This window comes from Eublepharis macularius, chromosome 18 (assembly GCF_028583425.1).
Source record: "Eublepharis macularius isolate TG4126 chromosome 18, MPM_Emac_v1.0, whole genome shotgun sequence".
NCBI classification, from domain to species: Eukaryota; Metazoa; Chordata; class Lepidosauria; order Squamata; family Eublepharidae; genus Eublepharis; species Eublepharis macularius.
In genome coordinates this window covers 36,479,329-36,498,539 of record NC_072807.1, presented here as the reverse complement: position 1 = coordinate 36,498,539, position 19,211 = coordinate 36,479,329, and the positions used below count along the sequence as shown (strand labels likewise).

General features: G+C 44.4%; 1 protein-coding gene across 1 annotated transcript; it reads left to right on the top strand.

Moving 5' to 3' along the window:
• Positions 1–9,026: 9,026 nt before the first annotated feature.
• Positions 9,027–14,718, top strand: SH2D7 (SH2 domain containing 7). The gene is made up of 5 exons (XM_055002902.1): positions 9,027–9,087; positions 9,886–10,051; positions 10,555–10,797; positions 12,370–13,278; positions 13,680–14,718. The coding sequence occupies exons 1-5, from the start codon at positions 9,059–9,061 to the stop codon at positions 13,728–13,730; spliced, it is 1,398 nt and encodes a 465-aa protein (XP_054858877.1). The 5' UTR covers positions 9,027–9,058; the 3' UTR covers positions 13,731–14,718.
• The last annotated feature ends 4,493 nt before the right edge of the window (positions 14,719–19,211 follow it).

Below are 19,211 nucleotides of genomic sequence, written 5' to 3'. Positions count from 1 at the left end.
ATGGTTAGCTCTGTCTTTGCAAACCAAGAATTGCCTTGAGCTAGTTGCACAAGGTATGAACAAATTTGTTCAGCTGTAAAGTGATAATGTAAAAACCATGGAATACTTGACTAGCTGCTGGATAATTTTGGCTCCCCTCTGGCCCCAACTGTCCTAAAATGAACATCTTTGATCTAGATCAGAGATGATCTAGAAATGGCAACTGCTGCACTGAATCCAACCCACAAATTGGTTCTGTTCACTCTTCTGATTTCTCCCCTCATTCATTAGAGAGCATAGGCAGGAAGGAGCAGGGCTTTTTTCCAGCTGGAATGCTGTGGAACGGAGTTCCGGAACCTCTTGAAAACGGTCACATGGCGGGTGGCCCCGCCCCCTGATCTCCAGACAGAGGGGAGTTGAGATTGCCCTCCGCTCCACTCGAGGTTGCAAAGCGCCTGATTTGCACGTAGAAGTTCCCTGGTTCAGCCCCCATATCTCCTGGTAAGGGATCTCATGTGCTGGATACTGGGGAAAGAACTATGCAGAAGAACGCATGGCTTGGTGGTAGAGTGCATGCTTTATTATGATGTGTTTTTATTTGACTTCATTTATTGAGACTCAAGGCAGATTACAAAATCATAAAGCCGTGGGATGAATACCCATCAATGCATACGGACAATGGAACAATAAACCTGGATTGCACAGAGAAATTTTTAAAAAGATAATAACATATCCAATAAACAACACAGTAAGATGACGGAAGGGGATTGCCTAAAATTTCCACAATTCAAGCTACAGCCCTATTCCCTTCACAAAAATGCCCTGTTGCATCCAGAGGGCCGTGGTATTTCACCTATCAAACAAGCAAGACCATTCTATGCACTAGACTTTTGTAGAGCCGTTGATTATTACTGAACTAGATATATAATTCAGCATAAGGCAGCTTTGTATATGTTTCCCTTCTGACCTTCCCATGTTCAGCCAAAAGTGCAAAAGACCCAAGATGCACAACACTTGTGTCTGTGCAAAGGTTGCGTGTCTGATCAGCTGTCTTGAATCTATACAGAAATCTGCCCTGAGGTTGTAAAGGGGGGGGGGCAGAGTGCAAACAACAGCTGTGGGGGTGGGGGAGATAAGCCTCCTCCTTTGGCAAAAGTTCCTTGAAAGTTGCTTTGAAGTAACTTAAAATGTAGGCAATACAATGGGGGTCTTTGACACCGTCCGTTTTGCCCTGGTATAAAGGATCTTATCTACTGTAACTACAACATTTTGCAAAAGATGTTTCCAGTCAACTGTCCAAATCAACTGAAGGCATTTGCAGAACCGCAACTCAGGGCTTTGCTTATCAGGAATATTTTGATATCAGACGAATTACTTTCAAACTAAAGAGCCCGACCAGATGAGATGGTGGGAAATTTTTTGTCAGCAATTTAAAATAGAAAAGGCAGCTGCCTCCAGTTTGGATCAGAACCACGGCATGAGGGAAGCAGTTTCAATCGTCCCACCCAATGGAGTTTCAGTCATCAAAAATGACCTTTCCCCCTCCCGTTGGTGTTAGCACTGGAAAAGACATGTAAAGGACTGGTATAAAAACAGCATAGAGGGGTAATTTTCATTCAGCAAAACAATGTTGGGAAATGTATTGTCGAAGGCTTTCACGGCCGGAGAACAATGGTTGTTGTGGGTTTTCCCACAACAGACTATAAACCCACTCACTTGTGCACTGAATCTCTACATGGAAAGAGAGAGAGAGAGAGAGAGAGAGAGATGCAATTTATATCTTTAAAATTCTCAGACAATCAAGACTTGAGTCTTCCAACATCTGGTTTTTGCAATCCTATTTAACCACATGCCAACAACCATCCATCTTGATGTACTTGTGGTGGGGAGGTGGGGGAGAAGTAGTCAGTCACTTCTCCATTTAATTTTGAGTTCCATTTATGCAATTGTAAACTTGGAACTGGAGAAGTAAGGCGGTAACAGAATGGACTAGTAAAAACAGTTTTATGCCACCAGGAGATGCCTTTTAGAGAATGGGTTCATCTCAGAGCTATGTATCTGACTAGACGATTAACAATGCAGTCCTAAACAGAGTTACACTCTTCTAAACCCATTGACTTAAACTGACTTGGACAGTTGTTACCTCTACATAGGAGGGCACTATCAAAAAGAGTCCAGTAGCACCTTTAAGACTAACCAATTTTATTATAGCATAAGCTTTCGAGAATCAAGTTCTCTTCATCAGATGCCTGATCAAAAACTGTTTTTGATCAGGTATCTGATGAAGAGAACTTGATTCTCGAAAGCTTATGCTATAATAAAATTGGTTAGTCTTAAAGGTGCTACTGGACTCTTTTTGATTTTGCTACTACAGACTAACACGGCTAACTCCTCTGGATCTATGACCATAGGAGGGCACTGTATATCTCAAGTGTTTGGACCAGGTCACCTTAGTTTGTTGTGTCAGCTCAGCTAGGGTGAGTTTTCATCATCCAGTCTGAAGGGTAAAGTTTCAGGGAGATACATATCAAGGAGACCAAACATGGTCCCAGAGGTTTACATATTTCCCTCCCTGACGTTGTTTTTAATTTCTCTTCTGAGGACACTGATTGTGTTCTAGCAGGGAGTGATTTGCATTTTTCCTCTGGAAATTTACGCAAGGGGATGATGCCGTAATTTGCATCGTGTTCCACAATGACGCCTGAGCATGTGGAAAATTCATGCCAACAGCTTTGATATGATGAAACCCTGAACTTAGCAACCCTAGCAGGGTGCTTCCCTGAGTGAAAGGGCACTGCTATGAACCACAGTAGGGAAGGAAGACTGAGACTTGGGCCGTTTTCACACTGCTTACTGGCCACAGAACATCACGCCAAGCTCCCAGAACAACAGCATCTTCCTGGCGTGATTTCGCACAAGAACAGCCGTTCTCGCATGAAATCGCACCAGGAAGACGCTGTCATTCCGGGAGCTTGGCGTGATGTTCCATGGCCGGTAAGCAATGTGAAAACGGCCTTGATTAGCCTGTCTTTTTCTGTGTGGAGAGAGGACAATTTCAATCAGGGAGACAGCATGGGAAAACAAATTAAATCCTCCCTTAGACAGTGCCAGCACCCTGTCCAAATTTGGGAGTTTGTGGCTGCTTTGAAAGGCTTGAGTAATATCACAGAGTCCAGCCATGAGAATTCTTCAGCATCGAATATAGTTTGGTCATCTTTCTCTGAGCCACCCTGTCCCACCACTGCCATTTGCTCTATGTACATCTTGCGGCTCTTCAGAATGGGAAATTTTTGCAGCTGTCTTTGGCTTGTCTTGCAGTCCAACAAGCCATGTTTTTAAGCTACAGTGCTGAGTGCACTTAACTTGGGAATGCATAGGTCAGAATCAGGGCTTTTTTTCAGCTGGAACACGGTGGAACGGAGTTCCGGAACCTCTTGAAAATGGTCACATGGCTGGTGGCCCCACCCCCTGATCTCCAGACAGAGAGGAGTTTAGATTGCCCTCCATGCCACAACTCCCCTCTGTCTGGAGATCAGGGGGCATGGCCAACAGCCATGTGACCATTTTCTCCGAGGGCAACCCACTGAGTTCCACCACCTCTTTTCCCAGAAAAAAAGCCCTGGTCAGAATAGACATGAAGAGGGCCAGGTCGCAGTACCAATTGTAAGCTCTTTCTTTCGATGGGCACATGTAAGGATCTTGTCAAGTTAAAGTCTAGGAGAAAGATGACGTCAAGGAGTGATTTGCCAAATTATGAATGGAAAAAAAAAACCACCTGCCTGCTTGTTATTGTTCTTTTTAACAGCCTGCAAATGAAGGGAATGCAAAACTGCTGTTTTTCACTAGGCAAATATCTAACACTCTTCATTCAAATGCAGGTACAACCAGTTTCCATTTAGGAAAAAAACTCGAAGACCCAGAGTGACATCATGAAACACAGGGCAGGACGGATCCTGTATCTTTCCTATGAGGCATCTTAAAAGCCAGCATAAATGTTATTCTCACCCCATCTTTTGCAGACTAGAGTCCACATCATCAAACACACAAGTGGATCTTCATGTATTCTCTCCACTTATATTCCATTCAATTCACCTGTGTCCACTCCATGCATTCCTTCTATGTGTATGTCTGCCCACCGAGGATCCGTCTCTTGCATCTGATGAAGTGAGGGCCTCGGGGTCCACAATGGCTTCTGCTAGAATAAAAACTGCTCAGTCTTTAAGGTGCCCCAAGACTTAGTTCTTTTTTTTTATATATATATATATTTTTATTTTTCATAACTACAAAACACTACACCAGACTATCACAAGGAAAGGGGAGAGGGAAAGGACAAAGGGGGGTGGAAAAAGAAAAAGGGGGGGGGAATGAACTACAAACACTAAACACTACACTTCAATGTTTCCCTTCATACTGTCATAATACAAAAATAGCTCCATGGAATAATGATGGAGTGGTTAATCATACAGAAAATAAACATTTCAAATTCTGATTAAACTTTCCTCCCCCTTCTAGGTCCCGGACGCAATTCTCTCTGTGCAACTGCTGTTGCGATGCTCTCCTCCTCCCCCCCCCCCCCTCCGGCTCCTCCTTTTCTTCGTTCTTGGTGCAGCAGAGTTCTGGGTTTTTATTCTCAAAATCCTTTAGTTGATCTTCTGATAATATCTTATAGGCCTGATCTTTATATCTGAACCATATTCCTTCCGGGAATAACCATTTGTACTTTATTCCATGGTCCCTCAGAAGAGCTGCAAACTTTTTATATTTAAAACGCCGTTTCCGGACTAGAAATGGAACGTCCTTCAAAATCTTGATTTTCAAACCCATAAAGTCCAAATCCGCATTGTATGAGTTATATAGGATGGTGTCCCGAATCTTTTTAGTTGAAAAGTCAATAATGATCTCACGAGGCAACTGTCGCTTTGTTGCATATTTTGAAGAAGCCCGACGGACCTCCAAAATGGCGCTTTTAACCTCTTCTTTAGTCGTCCTCGCGGGTGTCGCCAGTAGTTCCGAGACCAAATCCCACAGATCCTCATTTTCCTCCTCTTTCACGTTTTGGAGACGCAAAATTGTCTGCGTTCGTTCCACCTGTAGCCCGATCAGTTGGTTCTCCACCAACTTCAGCTCCTTTTTTGTAGCCTTCACAAGTGACGCACTTTCCAGAGCAGACTTTTCTGCCCCCCCCCCGCTGCTGCCTTAATGGTTTTCACCTCGCTTTCAATTAAGCCCACCCTTTGATCAGTTTCGTTCAGCTTGTCAACAAAGGGTTTTATGGCTTCCACCACCGCCCTGCGCACCAACTCTTCGAGCGACTCCCCTTTCTGCAAGGTGGCCGAGATTGACTTACCGAGAGCGGGACTTTGCTTCTTTGCTGCCATTTTGGGGGGGGGGCGCCAACAAAATTCTGGAACTCCACGAAGGGGAAGAGCGAGTCTTCTTCAGATCAACCTCTCCTTCACAAACGCTTGTAGAACAGAAGGGATTCGCTTGTTTACAGGCTTCCGCCTGTTTCTTTTACTTGCCGTTTCTCGTTGCCCGGCGGCACTCGAGGCGCCGCGCACATCTGCCGGCCTCCATAGGGACAAACGGGCAATTCCCCCCCCGCATTGATTTCGGGGAGTTCTTCCCGCCGCGTCCCGGACCCTGGCTCCCTCCCTGGGAGTCCTGGGGGCTAATCCTTACGGATCAGCCGCCCGGTCAGGGTGCCCGGTCGTTTCCTCCCGGACCAGCCGAGAGGAGCGTCCGGCATGGCTGAGAAAACGAAACCGAATCCCCCAAGACTTAGTTCTTTACTGCCACAGACTGAACAGGTGAAGCCCCTTCCAGTGCTTAATTACTCAATAAGCAGGAATTCTGGAATCAAAACCCCAAATATGGAATTTGGGTTTGAAAGCAGCTGCAGGGAGTCCAGTCTTGATTGGGGTCAGTGCAAGGACAGGAAGGGGAAATCACTTTTCCCATCTGTTCTTCTAAGTGGAAATGTTCTCCCTAGAGGCTACGAACTTTGCTAGAGGAGGGGGAAAGTCAGCAAGAACCTGGATTTTTTTCTTGCTGATTTCCAATCAGGGGAAGAGTGCAGGGAATACAATGAAACGCAGCTTCCCCAACTCCGTGATCCTCACTCCAGATGCTGCCTCTCCTTTTTGGGGTCAATCACACACACATCTGCCCACGGCGAGTCACTCTTTGTTTTCAGTCAAGCTTGCCTCCCACTGCCTGCGAAAATGAAACCAGGCAGCGAGGCACCAGAATGGCTTGTGAGATCACTGGGTTTCTCGTGCTCCCAAACGTCAAGAGTAATTGTTCACGGCCAGCACGTTTACTGTATTTTCACAGTGACATCATTTGGACTGGATCTGGATTCGTACATTTTCGTGCCTCCGTTCCTAAATTCAGGGTAGACATGAAAAGGGAACCTCCCCAAGTGAGACAATGCCAAGAAAACTTTTTTTAAAATATGATTTATGGCTAACCCTCAGGCAAAATGCTTATAAGCAAATGAGATCTTTTGTAGGCCTGAATATATACAGCACACCTGTTTTCCTCCCCTGCCCTTCAACTCTGTCCTATCCAGAGGACGGGATGGAGAATAAACAGCAGCCATTCTTTTTAGGGAAGGAATCCAGTTTAGGAGTTGCAGAGCAACCCTTGGAGACGCTGAAAGATCTGGTGCTGAGATGGTTTCTGGAGAATGAAGCTCCCTTTCTGTCACAGGACGGCACTTTACCAGTGTGGTTTCACGGATTCATTACCAGGAAGTAAGCCATCCTCTGCCCTATAGCAGAGGCGTAAAAGCAATGGAATGTTTTAGCTTAATTGCCTCTCTCTTCAGAAAGAGGAATTTGACCAGAGCTGGCTTTGTGCAAGATTTCTTTTTCATCTCCTTAATCAGATAGGCCAGGATAGGATTTGCATCTTGGGAAAGAAAAAAAAATAACAAAGTCAGGGAGGTGTTGAGCAGGCGAGGTTATTCCTGGCATAGAGATCAATTGATGGGGGGAAATTTTGGTGGATGTTTTTCTGTGACAGAACTCTGCAAATTTGGGTGCCGACTCTGAGCATTCACTAAGGATCATCTGGCGATCATCTGGTGATATTTTAATGCAATAGATTATCTTTTATTTTATTTTATTAATTAGATACAACTGGTGCTGGGGATGAGTTTTTTAAAATCCTGGTTTTCTCCCTTTCTGCATTTTCTTCTGAGGTTTCAGTTTCCTTACTTTTCACTGTTTGCTTTGACTGACTCATTGTAGGGTAGTTTGTGTACATCAAACGTATGCCATAATATACAATGGAAAATGGATAATGCCGATTTATTAAGGAATAAACAATGATGAAAATGCATGCATTACACAGGGGGAAATGCCTCTTTATCCCATAGTTATTTGCAGCTAAACAGCAGCTATGCAGTCCCAGCTTTCAAACTGGGTTTGGCCACAGCAGTGACTAGGTGACTTCTACTGAAGGCATTTAAGTATGTCTTGCATAAGATTGAACCACACAGCTATTTTCAGAAATAATGGTTACGGTTAGAGCTAAGAATAAACAGGCTCCCCCCACCCCCACTGATGTGGATAGTCAAAGCTTTACAGTGGGACTGCAAGCAGACATGATATAGGAGTCTTTATATACCAGGGGTGGCCAAACTGCGGCTTGCGAACCACATGTGGCTCTTCTAGACATCCGGTGCGGCTCTGAGTATCACTGTGGTCACACATTTTAGTTTCGTTTAGTTTATTTCCCTCCCTTTCCCTTTCTTTCTGTGTCTTTCCCTCCTTTTCCTTTTTTCCTTCCTTCCTTCTTTCTTTCCCTGTCTTTCGTATTTTCTGTAAAAATGTTGGAGTTGCTAGGTCTGACTCAGAAAATACCTGGGGACTTTGGAAGTGAAGCCTAGCAAGGATGTGACATCACTTTTGTGATGTCACTTCCAAGTCAAAGGTCATGTGATGGTTCTTCCCAAGCTCCACCCCTTCTGATGATGTCACTTCCAGCATACTGCAGCAAAACCCTACCCCTTCTTGTGATGTCACTTTCAGGACACTGCCCCAAACCCGCCTCTTCATCTGAAGTCACTTCAATGCATCATGTCTTGCAACTCTCAAATATCTGATGTTTATTCTATGTGGCTCTTACATTCAGCAAGTTTGGCCACCCCTGTTATATACTCTTTAAAGAATGCTCATCAGGTCTGCTATGCTCCCCCCCGCCCCCGCCGCCCTCTGTTTTGGAAATTGATAGTCCTTTTACTCTGCAGAATAAAATGGGCCAGAGTGGGCTGGGTGAAATTCAACTGCTGTGCCATACGAAGGACAAAGGAGGCAGGGAATCTCACATGTGGCCAACGCAGCCCTAGACTGAAAGCGGCTGCATAATATGGTTGTGGCGGACCATAATGGAAATGGCTCTTTTTTCATAGGGAGAGTGAAGAACTCCTGAAAGATAAAGACTATGGCTGTTTTCTTATCAGGTTACGTGAAAGAGCATTTGGCTATATCCTTTCCTACAGGTAAGCCTTTGAATGTAGTGTCTCTTTTTAGGGATGGGTAAGAGTATCTTTACATCATTTGTCCTAGACTTTTGGGGAACTGTGGTCTACCCAAGGAGTCCCCCACCATAGAAGGGGAAGAAAAGCTTGCAGCATCAAATCTGGTTCACCTAGACCGAGCATCTGTTTCCCACACTGGTCAATGTGATATCTGCAGAAGGCCTACAAGACAAGGCACAGATGCCCAAAAATGGCAGTATTGTCAGCTTCCTGCGTCAAATATACTTCGGGACACTAGATAATTGTCTGGGAAATGGAGCACCTCCTGAGAATGCAGAAGTTGGCCAAACCTGATCGGCACCACAAATGATAAGAGGGAGAAAGAGAGAGAACTTCATGCAAAGTCAGACTGGTTAATGTTTAGAGGGTGCCCGTCAGTTTGTCTACGACAGCCTTATTGCGGTCGGGGCTCTATGTGGTCAAATGCAAAAACAGCTCCTGTTTCCACATACATATGCTGGGATTCTTTCTCTCTCATCTTCTCACTCCAACATTACACCCCTGAATTCAGTCCGCCTCTGGGGACTGGCCATGAATCCACGCTGCTTCTCTTCCAAAAGGTATCCGAATGCTGCTTTAATTTGACAAAGGAGTTCAACAACAGGGTACTGAGTTATTCTTAGAAAGTGGGAAATTCATTTGATGCTCAGGGAAGGGGATTATTTTATTATTTATCATTTCCATACGGTCCTAAAACTTTGAAGAGTACAGGATCTCTTCCCCAAGCGAACTACGGGCTAAAAATTGATGTAAGGGCATAGGGAGGGGAGAGAATTGAAGGTTGGGGGTGTTTGAGCACCCACCGGTCCGGCTCGAGGTCTGTTCGCCAACTGCAAACAGGGAGCCAGTTTTTCATTGAACAATTCGGTTGTTCTTGAACAGCTTGGACCTGCCGGGGTGGAACCTGCCTCCATTAGCATTATGCATGTTTAGTTTCAGTAGGGAAAGGGGACCAAGTGACTTCGTGTTAAAGGTGGATTCTGTGGAAGGATTTGAAGGGAGGGAAAGGAAATTTTAAAGAGTCTGTTCCAAGCACAATGGGAAGAGAGCATTTTTGAGATAACAGGAAACCTTTGGATGGCTGAGTGTGGTGAAGCTGTCTAGACAGATCAAATTGAACCCCACTTGCTACGTGTCAGCTACATAATAAAGAAAGAATGCCTTCATCTCAGTTGTACTACAAGACATGAAACGTGCGGTCTAATGCTGAGATTTTGGTAACTTCTTGGAGGTGGGGTTTATAACCCATAGCTGGGAGATCTCTCCAGAGTTTCACCAAAGTCTCTGCTTCCAGACACCGATGGGCACCTTGGGTTACAGGCAATGTTGTCATGAACCAAGACGCGTTTTGTTTGCAGAGGCAAAGATCGATGCCGACATTTTGTCATCAGCAGCCAAAAGAACGGACGTTATGTCATTTCGGGAGACTCCCATAGCCACGAAAGCCTCGCCGAATTGATCAACTACTATCAGATTTCTGAAATTGTGCCATTTGGAGAAAATCTTACAGCACCCTGTTCGAAGGTGGGTCTCAATTTGAAAAATCCTCTGACTCCCTCCACCCATAAATGGTAGAACCATCCTGCCCTTTCTAGCAAATCAACAGCCTTTGTTCATTTATTTTCATTCACGCTTATTTTAATTTTCTTAATTAAGATAAAATCAGGGCTTAAGGAGTGATTGCTCACCTTGGGGAGGTTACACGCATCTTCCTACCATGCTACTGCATATTTATCTTCTTCCAGGTGTTATCTTCACAACAACCTTGTAAGGCATGTTAGGCTGAGAGAGAGTGAAGGGACCAATATCACCCAACAAACTCCACATCAGATTTGAAGTAGTGTTTCCCATATCCAAATCTGACACTCTTACCACTATACCACACTGACTGCCCATTAGATCAATTTGCCCATAAGAACACGTCAAGAGTCAAGCTCAAAGTCAATATAGAGCAGCATCCTGTTTATAATAGCTTAGGTTATCGGACTTTGTGTTTCTTCCTCTGTCCCTTTCCTTTGAATGTGTAGCTGGAAGAAAAAAACGTATACGATGAAATCTCTCCAGAGCAGCGGGCACCAGCTAAGCCAAGTTCAGAACTGCCTAGTACTCACCTAGCCAGGCAAGAATCCAGAAGCTCGTCTGCCGCCAGTCCTATAGTGAAGGACATTCCCAGCCAACCATCTTCAAATTCGAGGAGAAAGCTTAAAGAACAACACAAGTCCTTATCGAAGGAGAAGCGAGCGTGGAGCCTGGAGGCTGACCTTGAAGACGTGAGTTCTAAAGAGGTATTCATTTTTTCAAGAAGGAGAAATATTGGACATGATCCAATCCAAGTGAAGTGATTATAAGTCAGACAGATTCTAGAAGGAACATTAAACATGCGCTTAATTCTCCCACTAACATCAGAGAGAGATCACATCACGGTTGAATGATTCTCCATAGAAACTCTTCCAGCACATAGAAGATAAAGTCAGGAAGAAGTGAAAGACCTTCTCCCTGTCCCTGACATGCTACTTCTTTGTGCAAACTAGGGTTACATTTTTTAAAACAATTTTTCAAAGAATTGTGGTTGAAGTAGCACAAACACTATACATAAACGGGAAAAGGGAAGAGGTCTACCATGCTGTACGGGTGAGTTTGATCAATTCCCTGGAGACACCAAACTTCCCCATATTTGTTGCTTGCTTTTCTTCCCTTCCTGCACCCCATGTGCTATTTCCCACTCTACCATTTGGCTGGCCACCCACTATCCTTCTTTCCAATAGTCTTTCTCGAAAGGGTTTGAAGTTGGGTTCCTCCTTTAGATTGGAGGGGTTTGTTGTACATTATGTCATTTAATTACTTAATTAATTGCATTCTGGTTTTCTCCCCAGTATAGACCTAAAGCAGCTTACAAAAAAAATAAAATAGAAATACAGATGAAGAGGAAGAAAAGGCCTCTTCTGGTAGCCCCTAGCTATGGTTCTCGTGCCAACAGGAGCTCTTTGGCTCTTGCCCTTAAACTCACAGCTCTCGGTGTACTCAGTTTTTAAGTACCCTTTAAAAAGGTAAAGGTAGTCCCCTGTGCAAGCACCGAGTCATTACTGACCCATGGGGGGGACGTCGCATCACGACATTTTCTTGGCAGGCTTCTGTTACGGGGCGGTTTGCCGTTGCCTTCCCCAGTCATCGACACTTTACCCCCAGGAAACTGGGTACTCGTTTTACCGACCTCGGAAGGATGGAAGGCTGAGTCGACCTTGAGCCGGTTATCTGAACCCGGCTTCCGCCAGGATCGAACTTAGGTTATGACTTATGAGCAGAGCTTGGACTGCAGTACTGCAGCTTACCACTCTGCACCATGGGGCTCCCTTAACAGAGAAGAAACAAACTCTTCCAGGTTTTACACAGCTGTTGCTAGCCAGCTAGCAGGATCTTCCCTGCTACCCCACTGATAATGATGTAAAGCACCGTGTGTAGTATGTTGTAAGAAACAAACAATAAAAGCATTTTAAGAAACCAATCTGGAACAGCTTATAATATGAGCTGTTTGCATAAACCTTGCTCCCATATCTTGCTCCGCTGGCCTGAAAAAAGGGTGTATAAAATCTTAACCCTCCCTGTGAAGGCTGTCCGCCATCCCGTTTTAAATGTGTATTAATAGAAATACACTGCTGTTTTAATGATGTTTTACTGTGGATGCATTTTTATTGTATTTTAATATGTTATCCGCCCTTATCCTGCCCGCAGGGAGAGCGGAATAGAAATTTGAAATAACTAAATAATAAAAAATATCTTGAGAGCATCCTGTCACAGTTTGACCTTGCATCTCAGTATTTTTTTTTCTTTATCTATCAAATTAGGATCTGGACGAAGCTCCGCCCATCCCAGACAGGAGCATTTTGCTGATGGCAGAGGTCTTTGAGGGGGCCTCAAGCAATGAAGCCGCTGTTTATGCAGCACTGAAGCACCCGAAGGACAAGACCTCGGAAGTACTGCCAGATGTGGATCAAGTCGTCACAGATCACTCGCAAAATCTAGAAGACCCTGGCCGAGGGAACCCCTATCGCAAAAATATGAGTACTAAGCTACCTGATAAAGTGTATGGCAAAAGAACGGATCTTATTGAAAGTTGCTCTCCAGCCACTGTCTATTCTGAAATTAGCATAGACCAATCCAAGAACACTTTGCCCCAGAGCAACCCGTCTTTCTCTCTTATGGCACCAAAAAAGACCACCCTGAACTCTCCAACATCAACTCCTCCAAAATTATCTCCCAAGTTACCTAATAAACCAAAGACCCCCACAGAGTCTCTAGGACTGCAGCAGACACCATCAGCATTATATTCAACCTCTCCAAAGACTGGTGAAGGGCATAGAATGCCAGCCCCTTCTGAGACTTTATCTGATTCACCAAGGGAGAACTTGTATGGTCAGATCCACAAACTGAAATCACAGGAACTCACCACGTCTGTCAGTGATGACCCTTACGAACAGATTCCTTTCGAGTGGGCTAAGCGCAGGGCCCAAGAACGAGCTTTTGAAAACCTTCCTCGATCTTCACCGCTAAGGCCCAAAGAGGCTTACGAGCAAGCCTGCATGAAAGCGGGCCGATCTTCCAGGACACAGAGCTATACGGAGAATACGTATGAAAAGATCCCAGCACCTTTGTCCAAAAGCTCATCATCAAGGCAAGTTGCCACTGCAGACAACATCTACGAGAAAATTTCCTTTGTCCCTGGGAAGGGAACAGGTGCAAAGCCAAGTCAAAAGGTACAGTTGAATGTTCAACCTATGTTAAAGAACAAGAGTCCAGTAGCATCTATAAGACTAACAAAACTTAGTGGTAGAGTATGAGCTTTCACAAGTCACAGCTCAAGCTCATTTCCGTAAACAGATTTTTCTAGTGCCGTTGTGGTTGGTCCATTCCATAGCTAATCTCGAGTCTTTTCTGTTCCCGTTTATTTAGCTCAATAATTCAAGATAGATTCTACTCCCTCCAAAAGACTGTCAGGATGTGTTAATTTTCTTTGATTAAAAATAAAAGAGAAGATACATTTTAAAAAAACACAAATATGTCCAAGTTCGGTCCAGATTACTCCTGACTGCTCATCATCAACTGTTATAAAATATGTGTATTTTATTCCGCTCATTTCATTTCATTTTCCTAACAGAGTGAAAAACCCAGAAGATTCCTCTTTGCTGATAAGAAGAATAAATTCTGAGTGTGGGACTTCATTTTGAAACAACGTGTGGACTGAAAATCATTGAATGAGATCCGGCTTTGTGCCATAGGAATTTCTTCTTCTGCGGCTTTAACATGGATTGCTACAGATTTCATAATTTTCTTTTGGGGGCTGAAAATGGTACATTTCTAAACAAGTCCTAACACAGAGGGAACCCCTTAGCAGTGAAATTCTCATATTTTAAGGTCTGTTTCTTTGAAAATGTTGCTTTATAAATATACATAACATCCACTGGAACAGAAGTCCACGTGTGAAGGGCCTGACACTTTCCCCAGATTTTATTTTAATCCACATTACTTTGACTATGGCCATTTCCACACACGTTGAATAATACACTTTCAATGCACTTTGACTATCTCTAACACTACGATTCTAAACAGTTACAACTTCCTCAATCTATTGAACTCAGTGGGCTTAGAATGATTTAAGTCTTCTTTGGATTACCATACAAATTCAACAACAAATCTATATAGCATTGTCTTTATGGTGGCAAAGCCCTTAACACGGTTGAGCTGCGATGGAATGCTCATAAACATTCCAGCTGCTCAGGGAACAAAACAACTCAAATACAGGTAGGGAAAACTGTCACTTTAGATGGGACTCTAATTCGCTTCAGGCCCTTTAAATGATTGAATGAGGCTTATTCCTCCACCTGAGCTGCGATTTGAACCCACGTCCTAGTCCAACAATTGAACCATGACACCACACTGGCTTTCAGTACAGTACTGTCAGTGACTTTGCAACCCTATGGGGGCAAAGAGTAAAACTAAAGGGTAGGACTGAGCTTCATGTGTAGATTACAACTATCCAGCTGATTCCTTAGCTGGAATCATTTCCTAGTCTCAGCCAATTCCTTTCCTAGTCTCAGTTTCAACTATAGAAATCATGCCCACAAATGCTTTTCCTTGAATTATCTGCTGAATGGTCTTTGCTCATAGATCTACTGTGTCGGATGATCATGTTTGTTTTTAGGAGGTATACTTGTAATTATTTTATTATGATTGGGATCTTTGTGTGAACTGATGAAGAAAGCAAGGATTGAAATATATTTCACTAGGATCACTGAACAAATGGGAACAGTCAAACCTCACTGTCGAGTCTTGTTTCAATATGTCCTTTCCACTCTCTTAATAACCTCAAGGGTTGTATAGCAAACTGGTTACATCCTTAACTACGTGGTTTCTCCAACTGTACGGACACCAGGGTTTACCTGCGGAGATTGCACCGTCAGAGCTGAGTTGCCAAAATGAGCTCTTCCTGGTAAATGCTTCAATGGTGGAGGGAATCACTGTGGAGTGCAGGACAATGGTTTGCCTTTAATAATGATCTCCTTGGGTTTTACTTATATTTTATTGGATGCTGCAATTTTAAGCAGCTTGATAAGCCCTGATTAGCCCCATCTCATCAGAGCTTGGGAACTAAGCAGATTTTAACACGGTTAGTATTTGGATGGGAGACCACCGAGGAAGTCCAGGCGACTAGACAGAGGCAGGCAATGGCAAACCAATTCTGCTCATTCCTTACTGTGAAACCCCCTTGAGGTAGATGGCGTCACCCATGAGTCAGTGGAAACATGACCATGGCACAATTATTATTGTTATTTTAACCTTTCGGCTTATTGTAAGCCACTTGTTGAGGGATGATTCCCAAAAGCGGGATATAAATAAATAGAACAATGGACTAACTTTTTTAAAAAGGAGTTGTCCCAAAATGCAATACAAGGGCCGTAGTATCCCAGGAACTGATGCTGAGAAACTAGAACGGTCCAATAGGAAGAAGTCAACATTGTATGATGCAAAGAAAAAGTCTCTTGAGGATGTAAGAATGAAATGTAGTGAGAAAAACAATACAGAAAATAATAACAACAACATTCAATTTATATACCGCCCTTCAGGACAACTTAACACCCACTCAGAGTGGTTATTATTATTGTTATCTTCATAATTACCCTGTGAGGTGAGTGGGGCTGAGAGAGCTCTGAGGGCGAAGCTACAAGTGATGAATTACACTGGAACGGCAAGTGTATTTCTCCCTGTTCACTTGCCCACCACTCAATCCACTTGCCGTTCAAGTGTCATTCGTCACTAGCTTGGCCCCGAGAGAGCTGTGACTCACCCCAGGTCACCCAGCTGGTTTCCAGCGGAGGAGTGGGGAATCAAACCTGGCTCTCCAGATTAGAGTCCTGCCGCTCTTAACCACTACACCAAACATTATACCAAAAGCCCTGAGATATCATCATTTGTACAGTTGGTTCTGAGGGTGGGTTACCTCTTGCTAATAGCTTTTTTCAACCGTAAAAAAGACTTCCGAAATTGACTGTCTCAGCAAACCTAGAAGTGAAAAGAGGTCATCCAAGAGGCCAGAATAAATCTGTTGATAGCAGCCAGAAGCGTGTCCTTGACTGTTCTGCCCTGTCCAGTTTTTCCAGTCGCCCTCCCCCATGTTAACATTAAATGGAGATTAATAGAAAGCAAAAAACCCATTTGAGAAGAGCCACGTATGTTTTTCCTAATGACTTGATTCATTTCCGCAGCTGCGAGTCACATTCTAGTAATTCAGAGATTCTCTGGAAAATCCTCCATTGTGTGTTCGTTAACCAAGAATCAAGGCCCATTGAACTCAACCAGACTTACTTCTGAGTAAACATATGCGAGACTGACCCAGAAGGGTGTCCTGCAGTAAGTTGTTCCCATTGATGGAGACCCACAGAGGGTAAGAAATAGGTAATCCAAATGCTCTTTTCCTCCATCACAACATAGGGCGAAGCTACACGTGACGAATGACACTTGAACGGCAAGTGTATTTCTCCCTGTTCACTTGCACTTCACTCAATCCACTTGCCGTTCAAGTGTCATTCGTCACTTGTAGCTTGGCCCATAGTGGGTGGTGGTGATGGTAGGAATCTGATACAGTTACATGAAGGCTGGTTGTGATTTTTCAGCGTGTGGAAGAAAATGAAGCTGGTCTATGAAGGCTTGTTTGGTGGTGTTAAAAATGAGCTTAGTCGTTTGGGTTGCTGAGTGGCACCAACCAAGCACTCAGGGCCAAGCTACACATGACGAATGACACTTGAATGGCAAGTGTATTTCTCCCTGTTCACTTGCCCTCCACTCAATCCACTTGCCGTTCAAGTGTCATTCGTCATGTGTAGCTTGGCCCTCAGTTGCTGCATTTTGTGGGCAGAGGACAGGCTTGGCACTTCTTGGCACAGGATAAACAAGGTTGGCAGGAGGGCTGAGAAAACAAAAAGCATCAACGTCGAGGAATGCAAAAACAGCAACATACACAAGCAGGGGTCATTTCATAGAAAAAGAGCTGGAGGAACGCATTAGCATAACTTATCAGCATATGCCACGCCCCTTGACATCACCGGCAGTGTGTCATTAGCATAACTGATTTGCATGTGCCACACCCCCTGACATCACCTATCCTGGCTGTTTTGGACCCAATCCTGGCCATTCAGGGCCGAAATTGGGCCCAAAATGGCAAAAAGGGGCTGAAAATGGCCGAAAAGGGGCCCAAAAAGGTCAGGATTGGGCTGCTGCTGAGTGGGAGAGTGATCCACCACTTGCCAGAGGCCCAATCCGGGCCATTTCAGCCCCAATCCAGGCTGAAACGGGCCCAAAATGGCTGAGAGTCAGGTGGGCGGGGCCACCTGACATCTGACCTCTTTAGGGAACTGCCGGAACTGTGTTCCGGTGCGTTCCCCCTCTAAATGAGCCCTGTACACAAGTACAAGAAGGTCTATCAAAAGCAGGGGTGTGTGGCAAACTGCAAATTGAAAACATCACCCCAAATCAACACAGGAGTATCCCGTCAGGCACGCAGCTGCAGTGGGTTCCCTGCTGGTAAGTCAGTTCCTGAGAGTTTGTGGGCCCAATTCAGATTGGGGCTGAAGAGTGTGGGAAGAACGGGGTTTCTGCCTTACCTCTTGCACTGTTCCTTGAGTCAAAATGATAACAGGGAGTGCGATTTGCCTCATTGTAGAGCTGCCTGTGTAGCCGCCCCCCAACAACAGAACAAATAACATTCCCATACCATTTTGAATCAGGGAAACAATGCAGGAGAATGGCAGAAAACTTTTTGTCCCTTCGCGCTGTGGTCTGAGGCTGAACCTGGGCCCTGAGTTTTAGGAAATTCAAGTGCCCAGTAGGACACTTGCTGCGGCCGTGTGACTGAGGGCCAAGCTACAAGTGACGAATGACACTTGAACGGCAAGTGTATTCCTCCCTGTTCACTTGCCCTCCACTCAATCCACTTGCCGTTCAAGTGTCATTCGTCATGTGTAGCTTGGCCCTCAGTCAAGGGCATTTGTTCTTAATAGGCAGGAGCTTGGAAGGAAAATAATGGAGGAGTGGGTTGGGTTTATGGAAATAAGCGGCTCTGGAGTTTATTAGACAGGCAGCAAGTCATTTGACGTTCTGTGTATCAAGTATTTTAGAGGGGTGGAGAAGAGAATTGGAAAAGGAGGACTTCTAGCTAGTTCTTGTTCCTGCATCAGTGTGGAAGAACCTCAAATAGACCTGCAGAAGAATCTCTGAGGGCCAAGCTACACATGACGAACGACACTTGAACGGCAAGTGTATTCCTCCCTGTTCACTTGCCCTCCACTCAATCCACTTGCCGTTCAAGTGTCATTCGTCATGTGTAGCTTGGCCCTGGTTGAGTAAAAGTATCAAGGAAGGCTCAACCTGATCCACAGGGATACCCGTAATGTGCAGCATGGCCCTGACCTGCAACCTGTCCTTAAAAGCTGCTCGAGCCATTTGCTAACATAGATGGTCCATTAATTCAATAATTCACCCGTTTATCCCAAATACAGTGGTCTCCTGTCTTCATTTGGGGAACGGGGTGAATGCCTTGATTTCCACTCAGGACAACAATCCACAAACCGTAATAAAATCACCAGAAGTTTTAATTATGGATGACTTGGATACAGAAGCCACAAATATGTATCAGAGCCCTTCGATAAGCCTGTTCGAGAACAGCTTTTATATGTGTGATTGTCATCAAATTCCAGTTTTCAGACATTACTGGAAAGGAGTAACGATTTGGGTTTTTGAGAAAGAGTGCCAGAGCAAATCGGTTTTGCCATGCATTTGATGAGGGAAATTGCATAGCTGGCTTTGTTTTAAAAAACCCAGATAACATTCATTTAGTCCCTGGATAGTAAGAATCCTGGATTCCTCCATCGGTATATTCTTGGTTTGGTCTTTTGAGTTGCTTCTTTTTTTCCTGCCATCAGTCACAATAATTAGATCAGGATATGAGAACAAACAAGACCCTCCTGGACAGCTGAAGACACAATTCAGAGTCTGTTTAGAGGAGAAATTGACCTCATCTGCAAACGACGTAGAAAAGGAAAAGATTTCAAGTTTCATGGAGCATCCGTACAGCACTGGTTGCTTTAAGCACCTAAGCCAGTGACCTGACCTGATCCATAGGGCAGACTCAGCACAC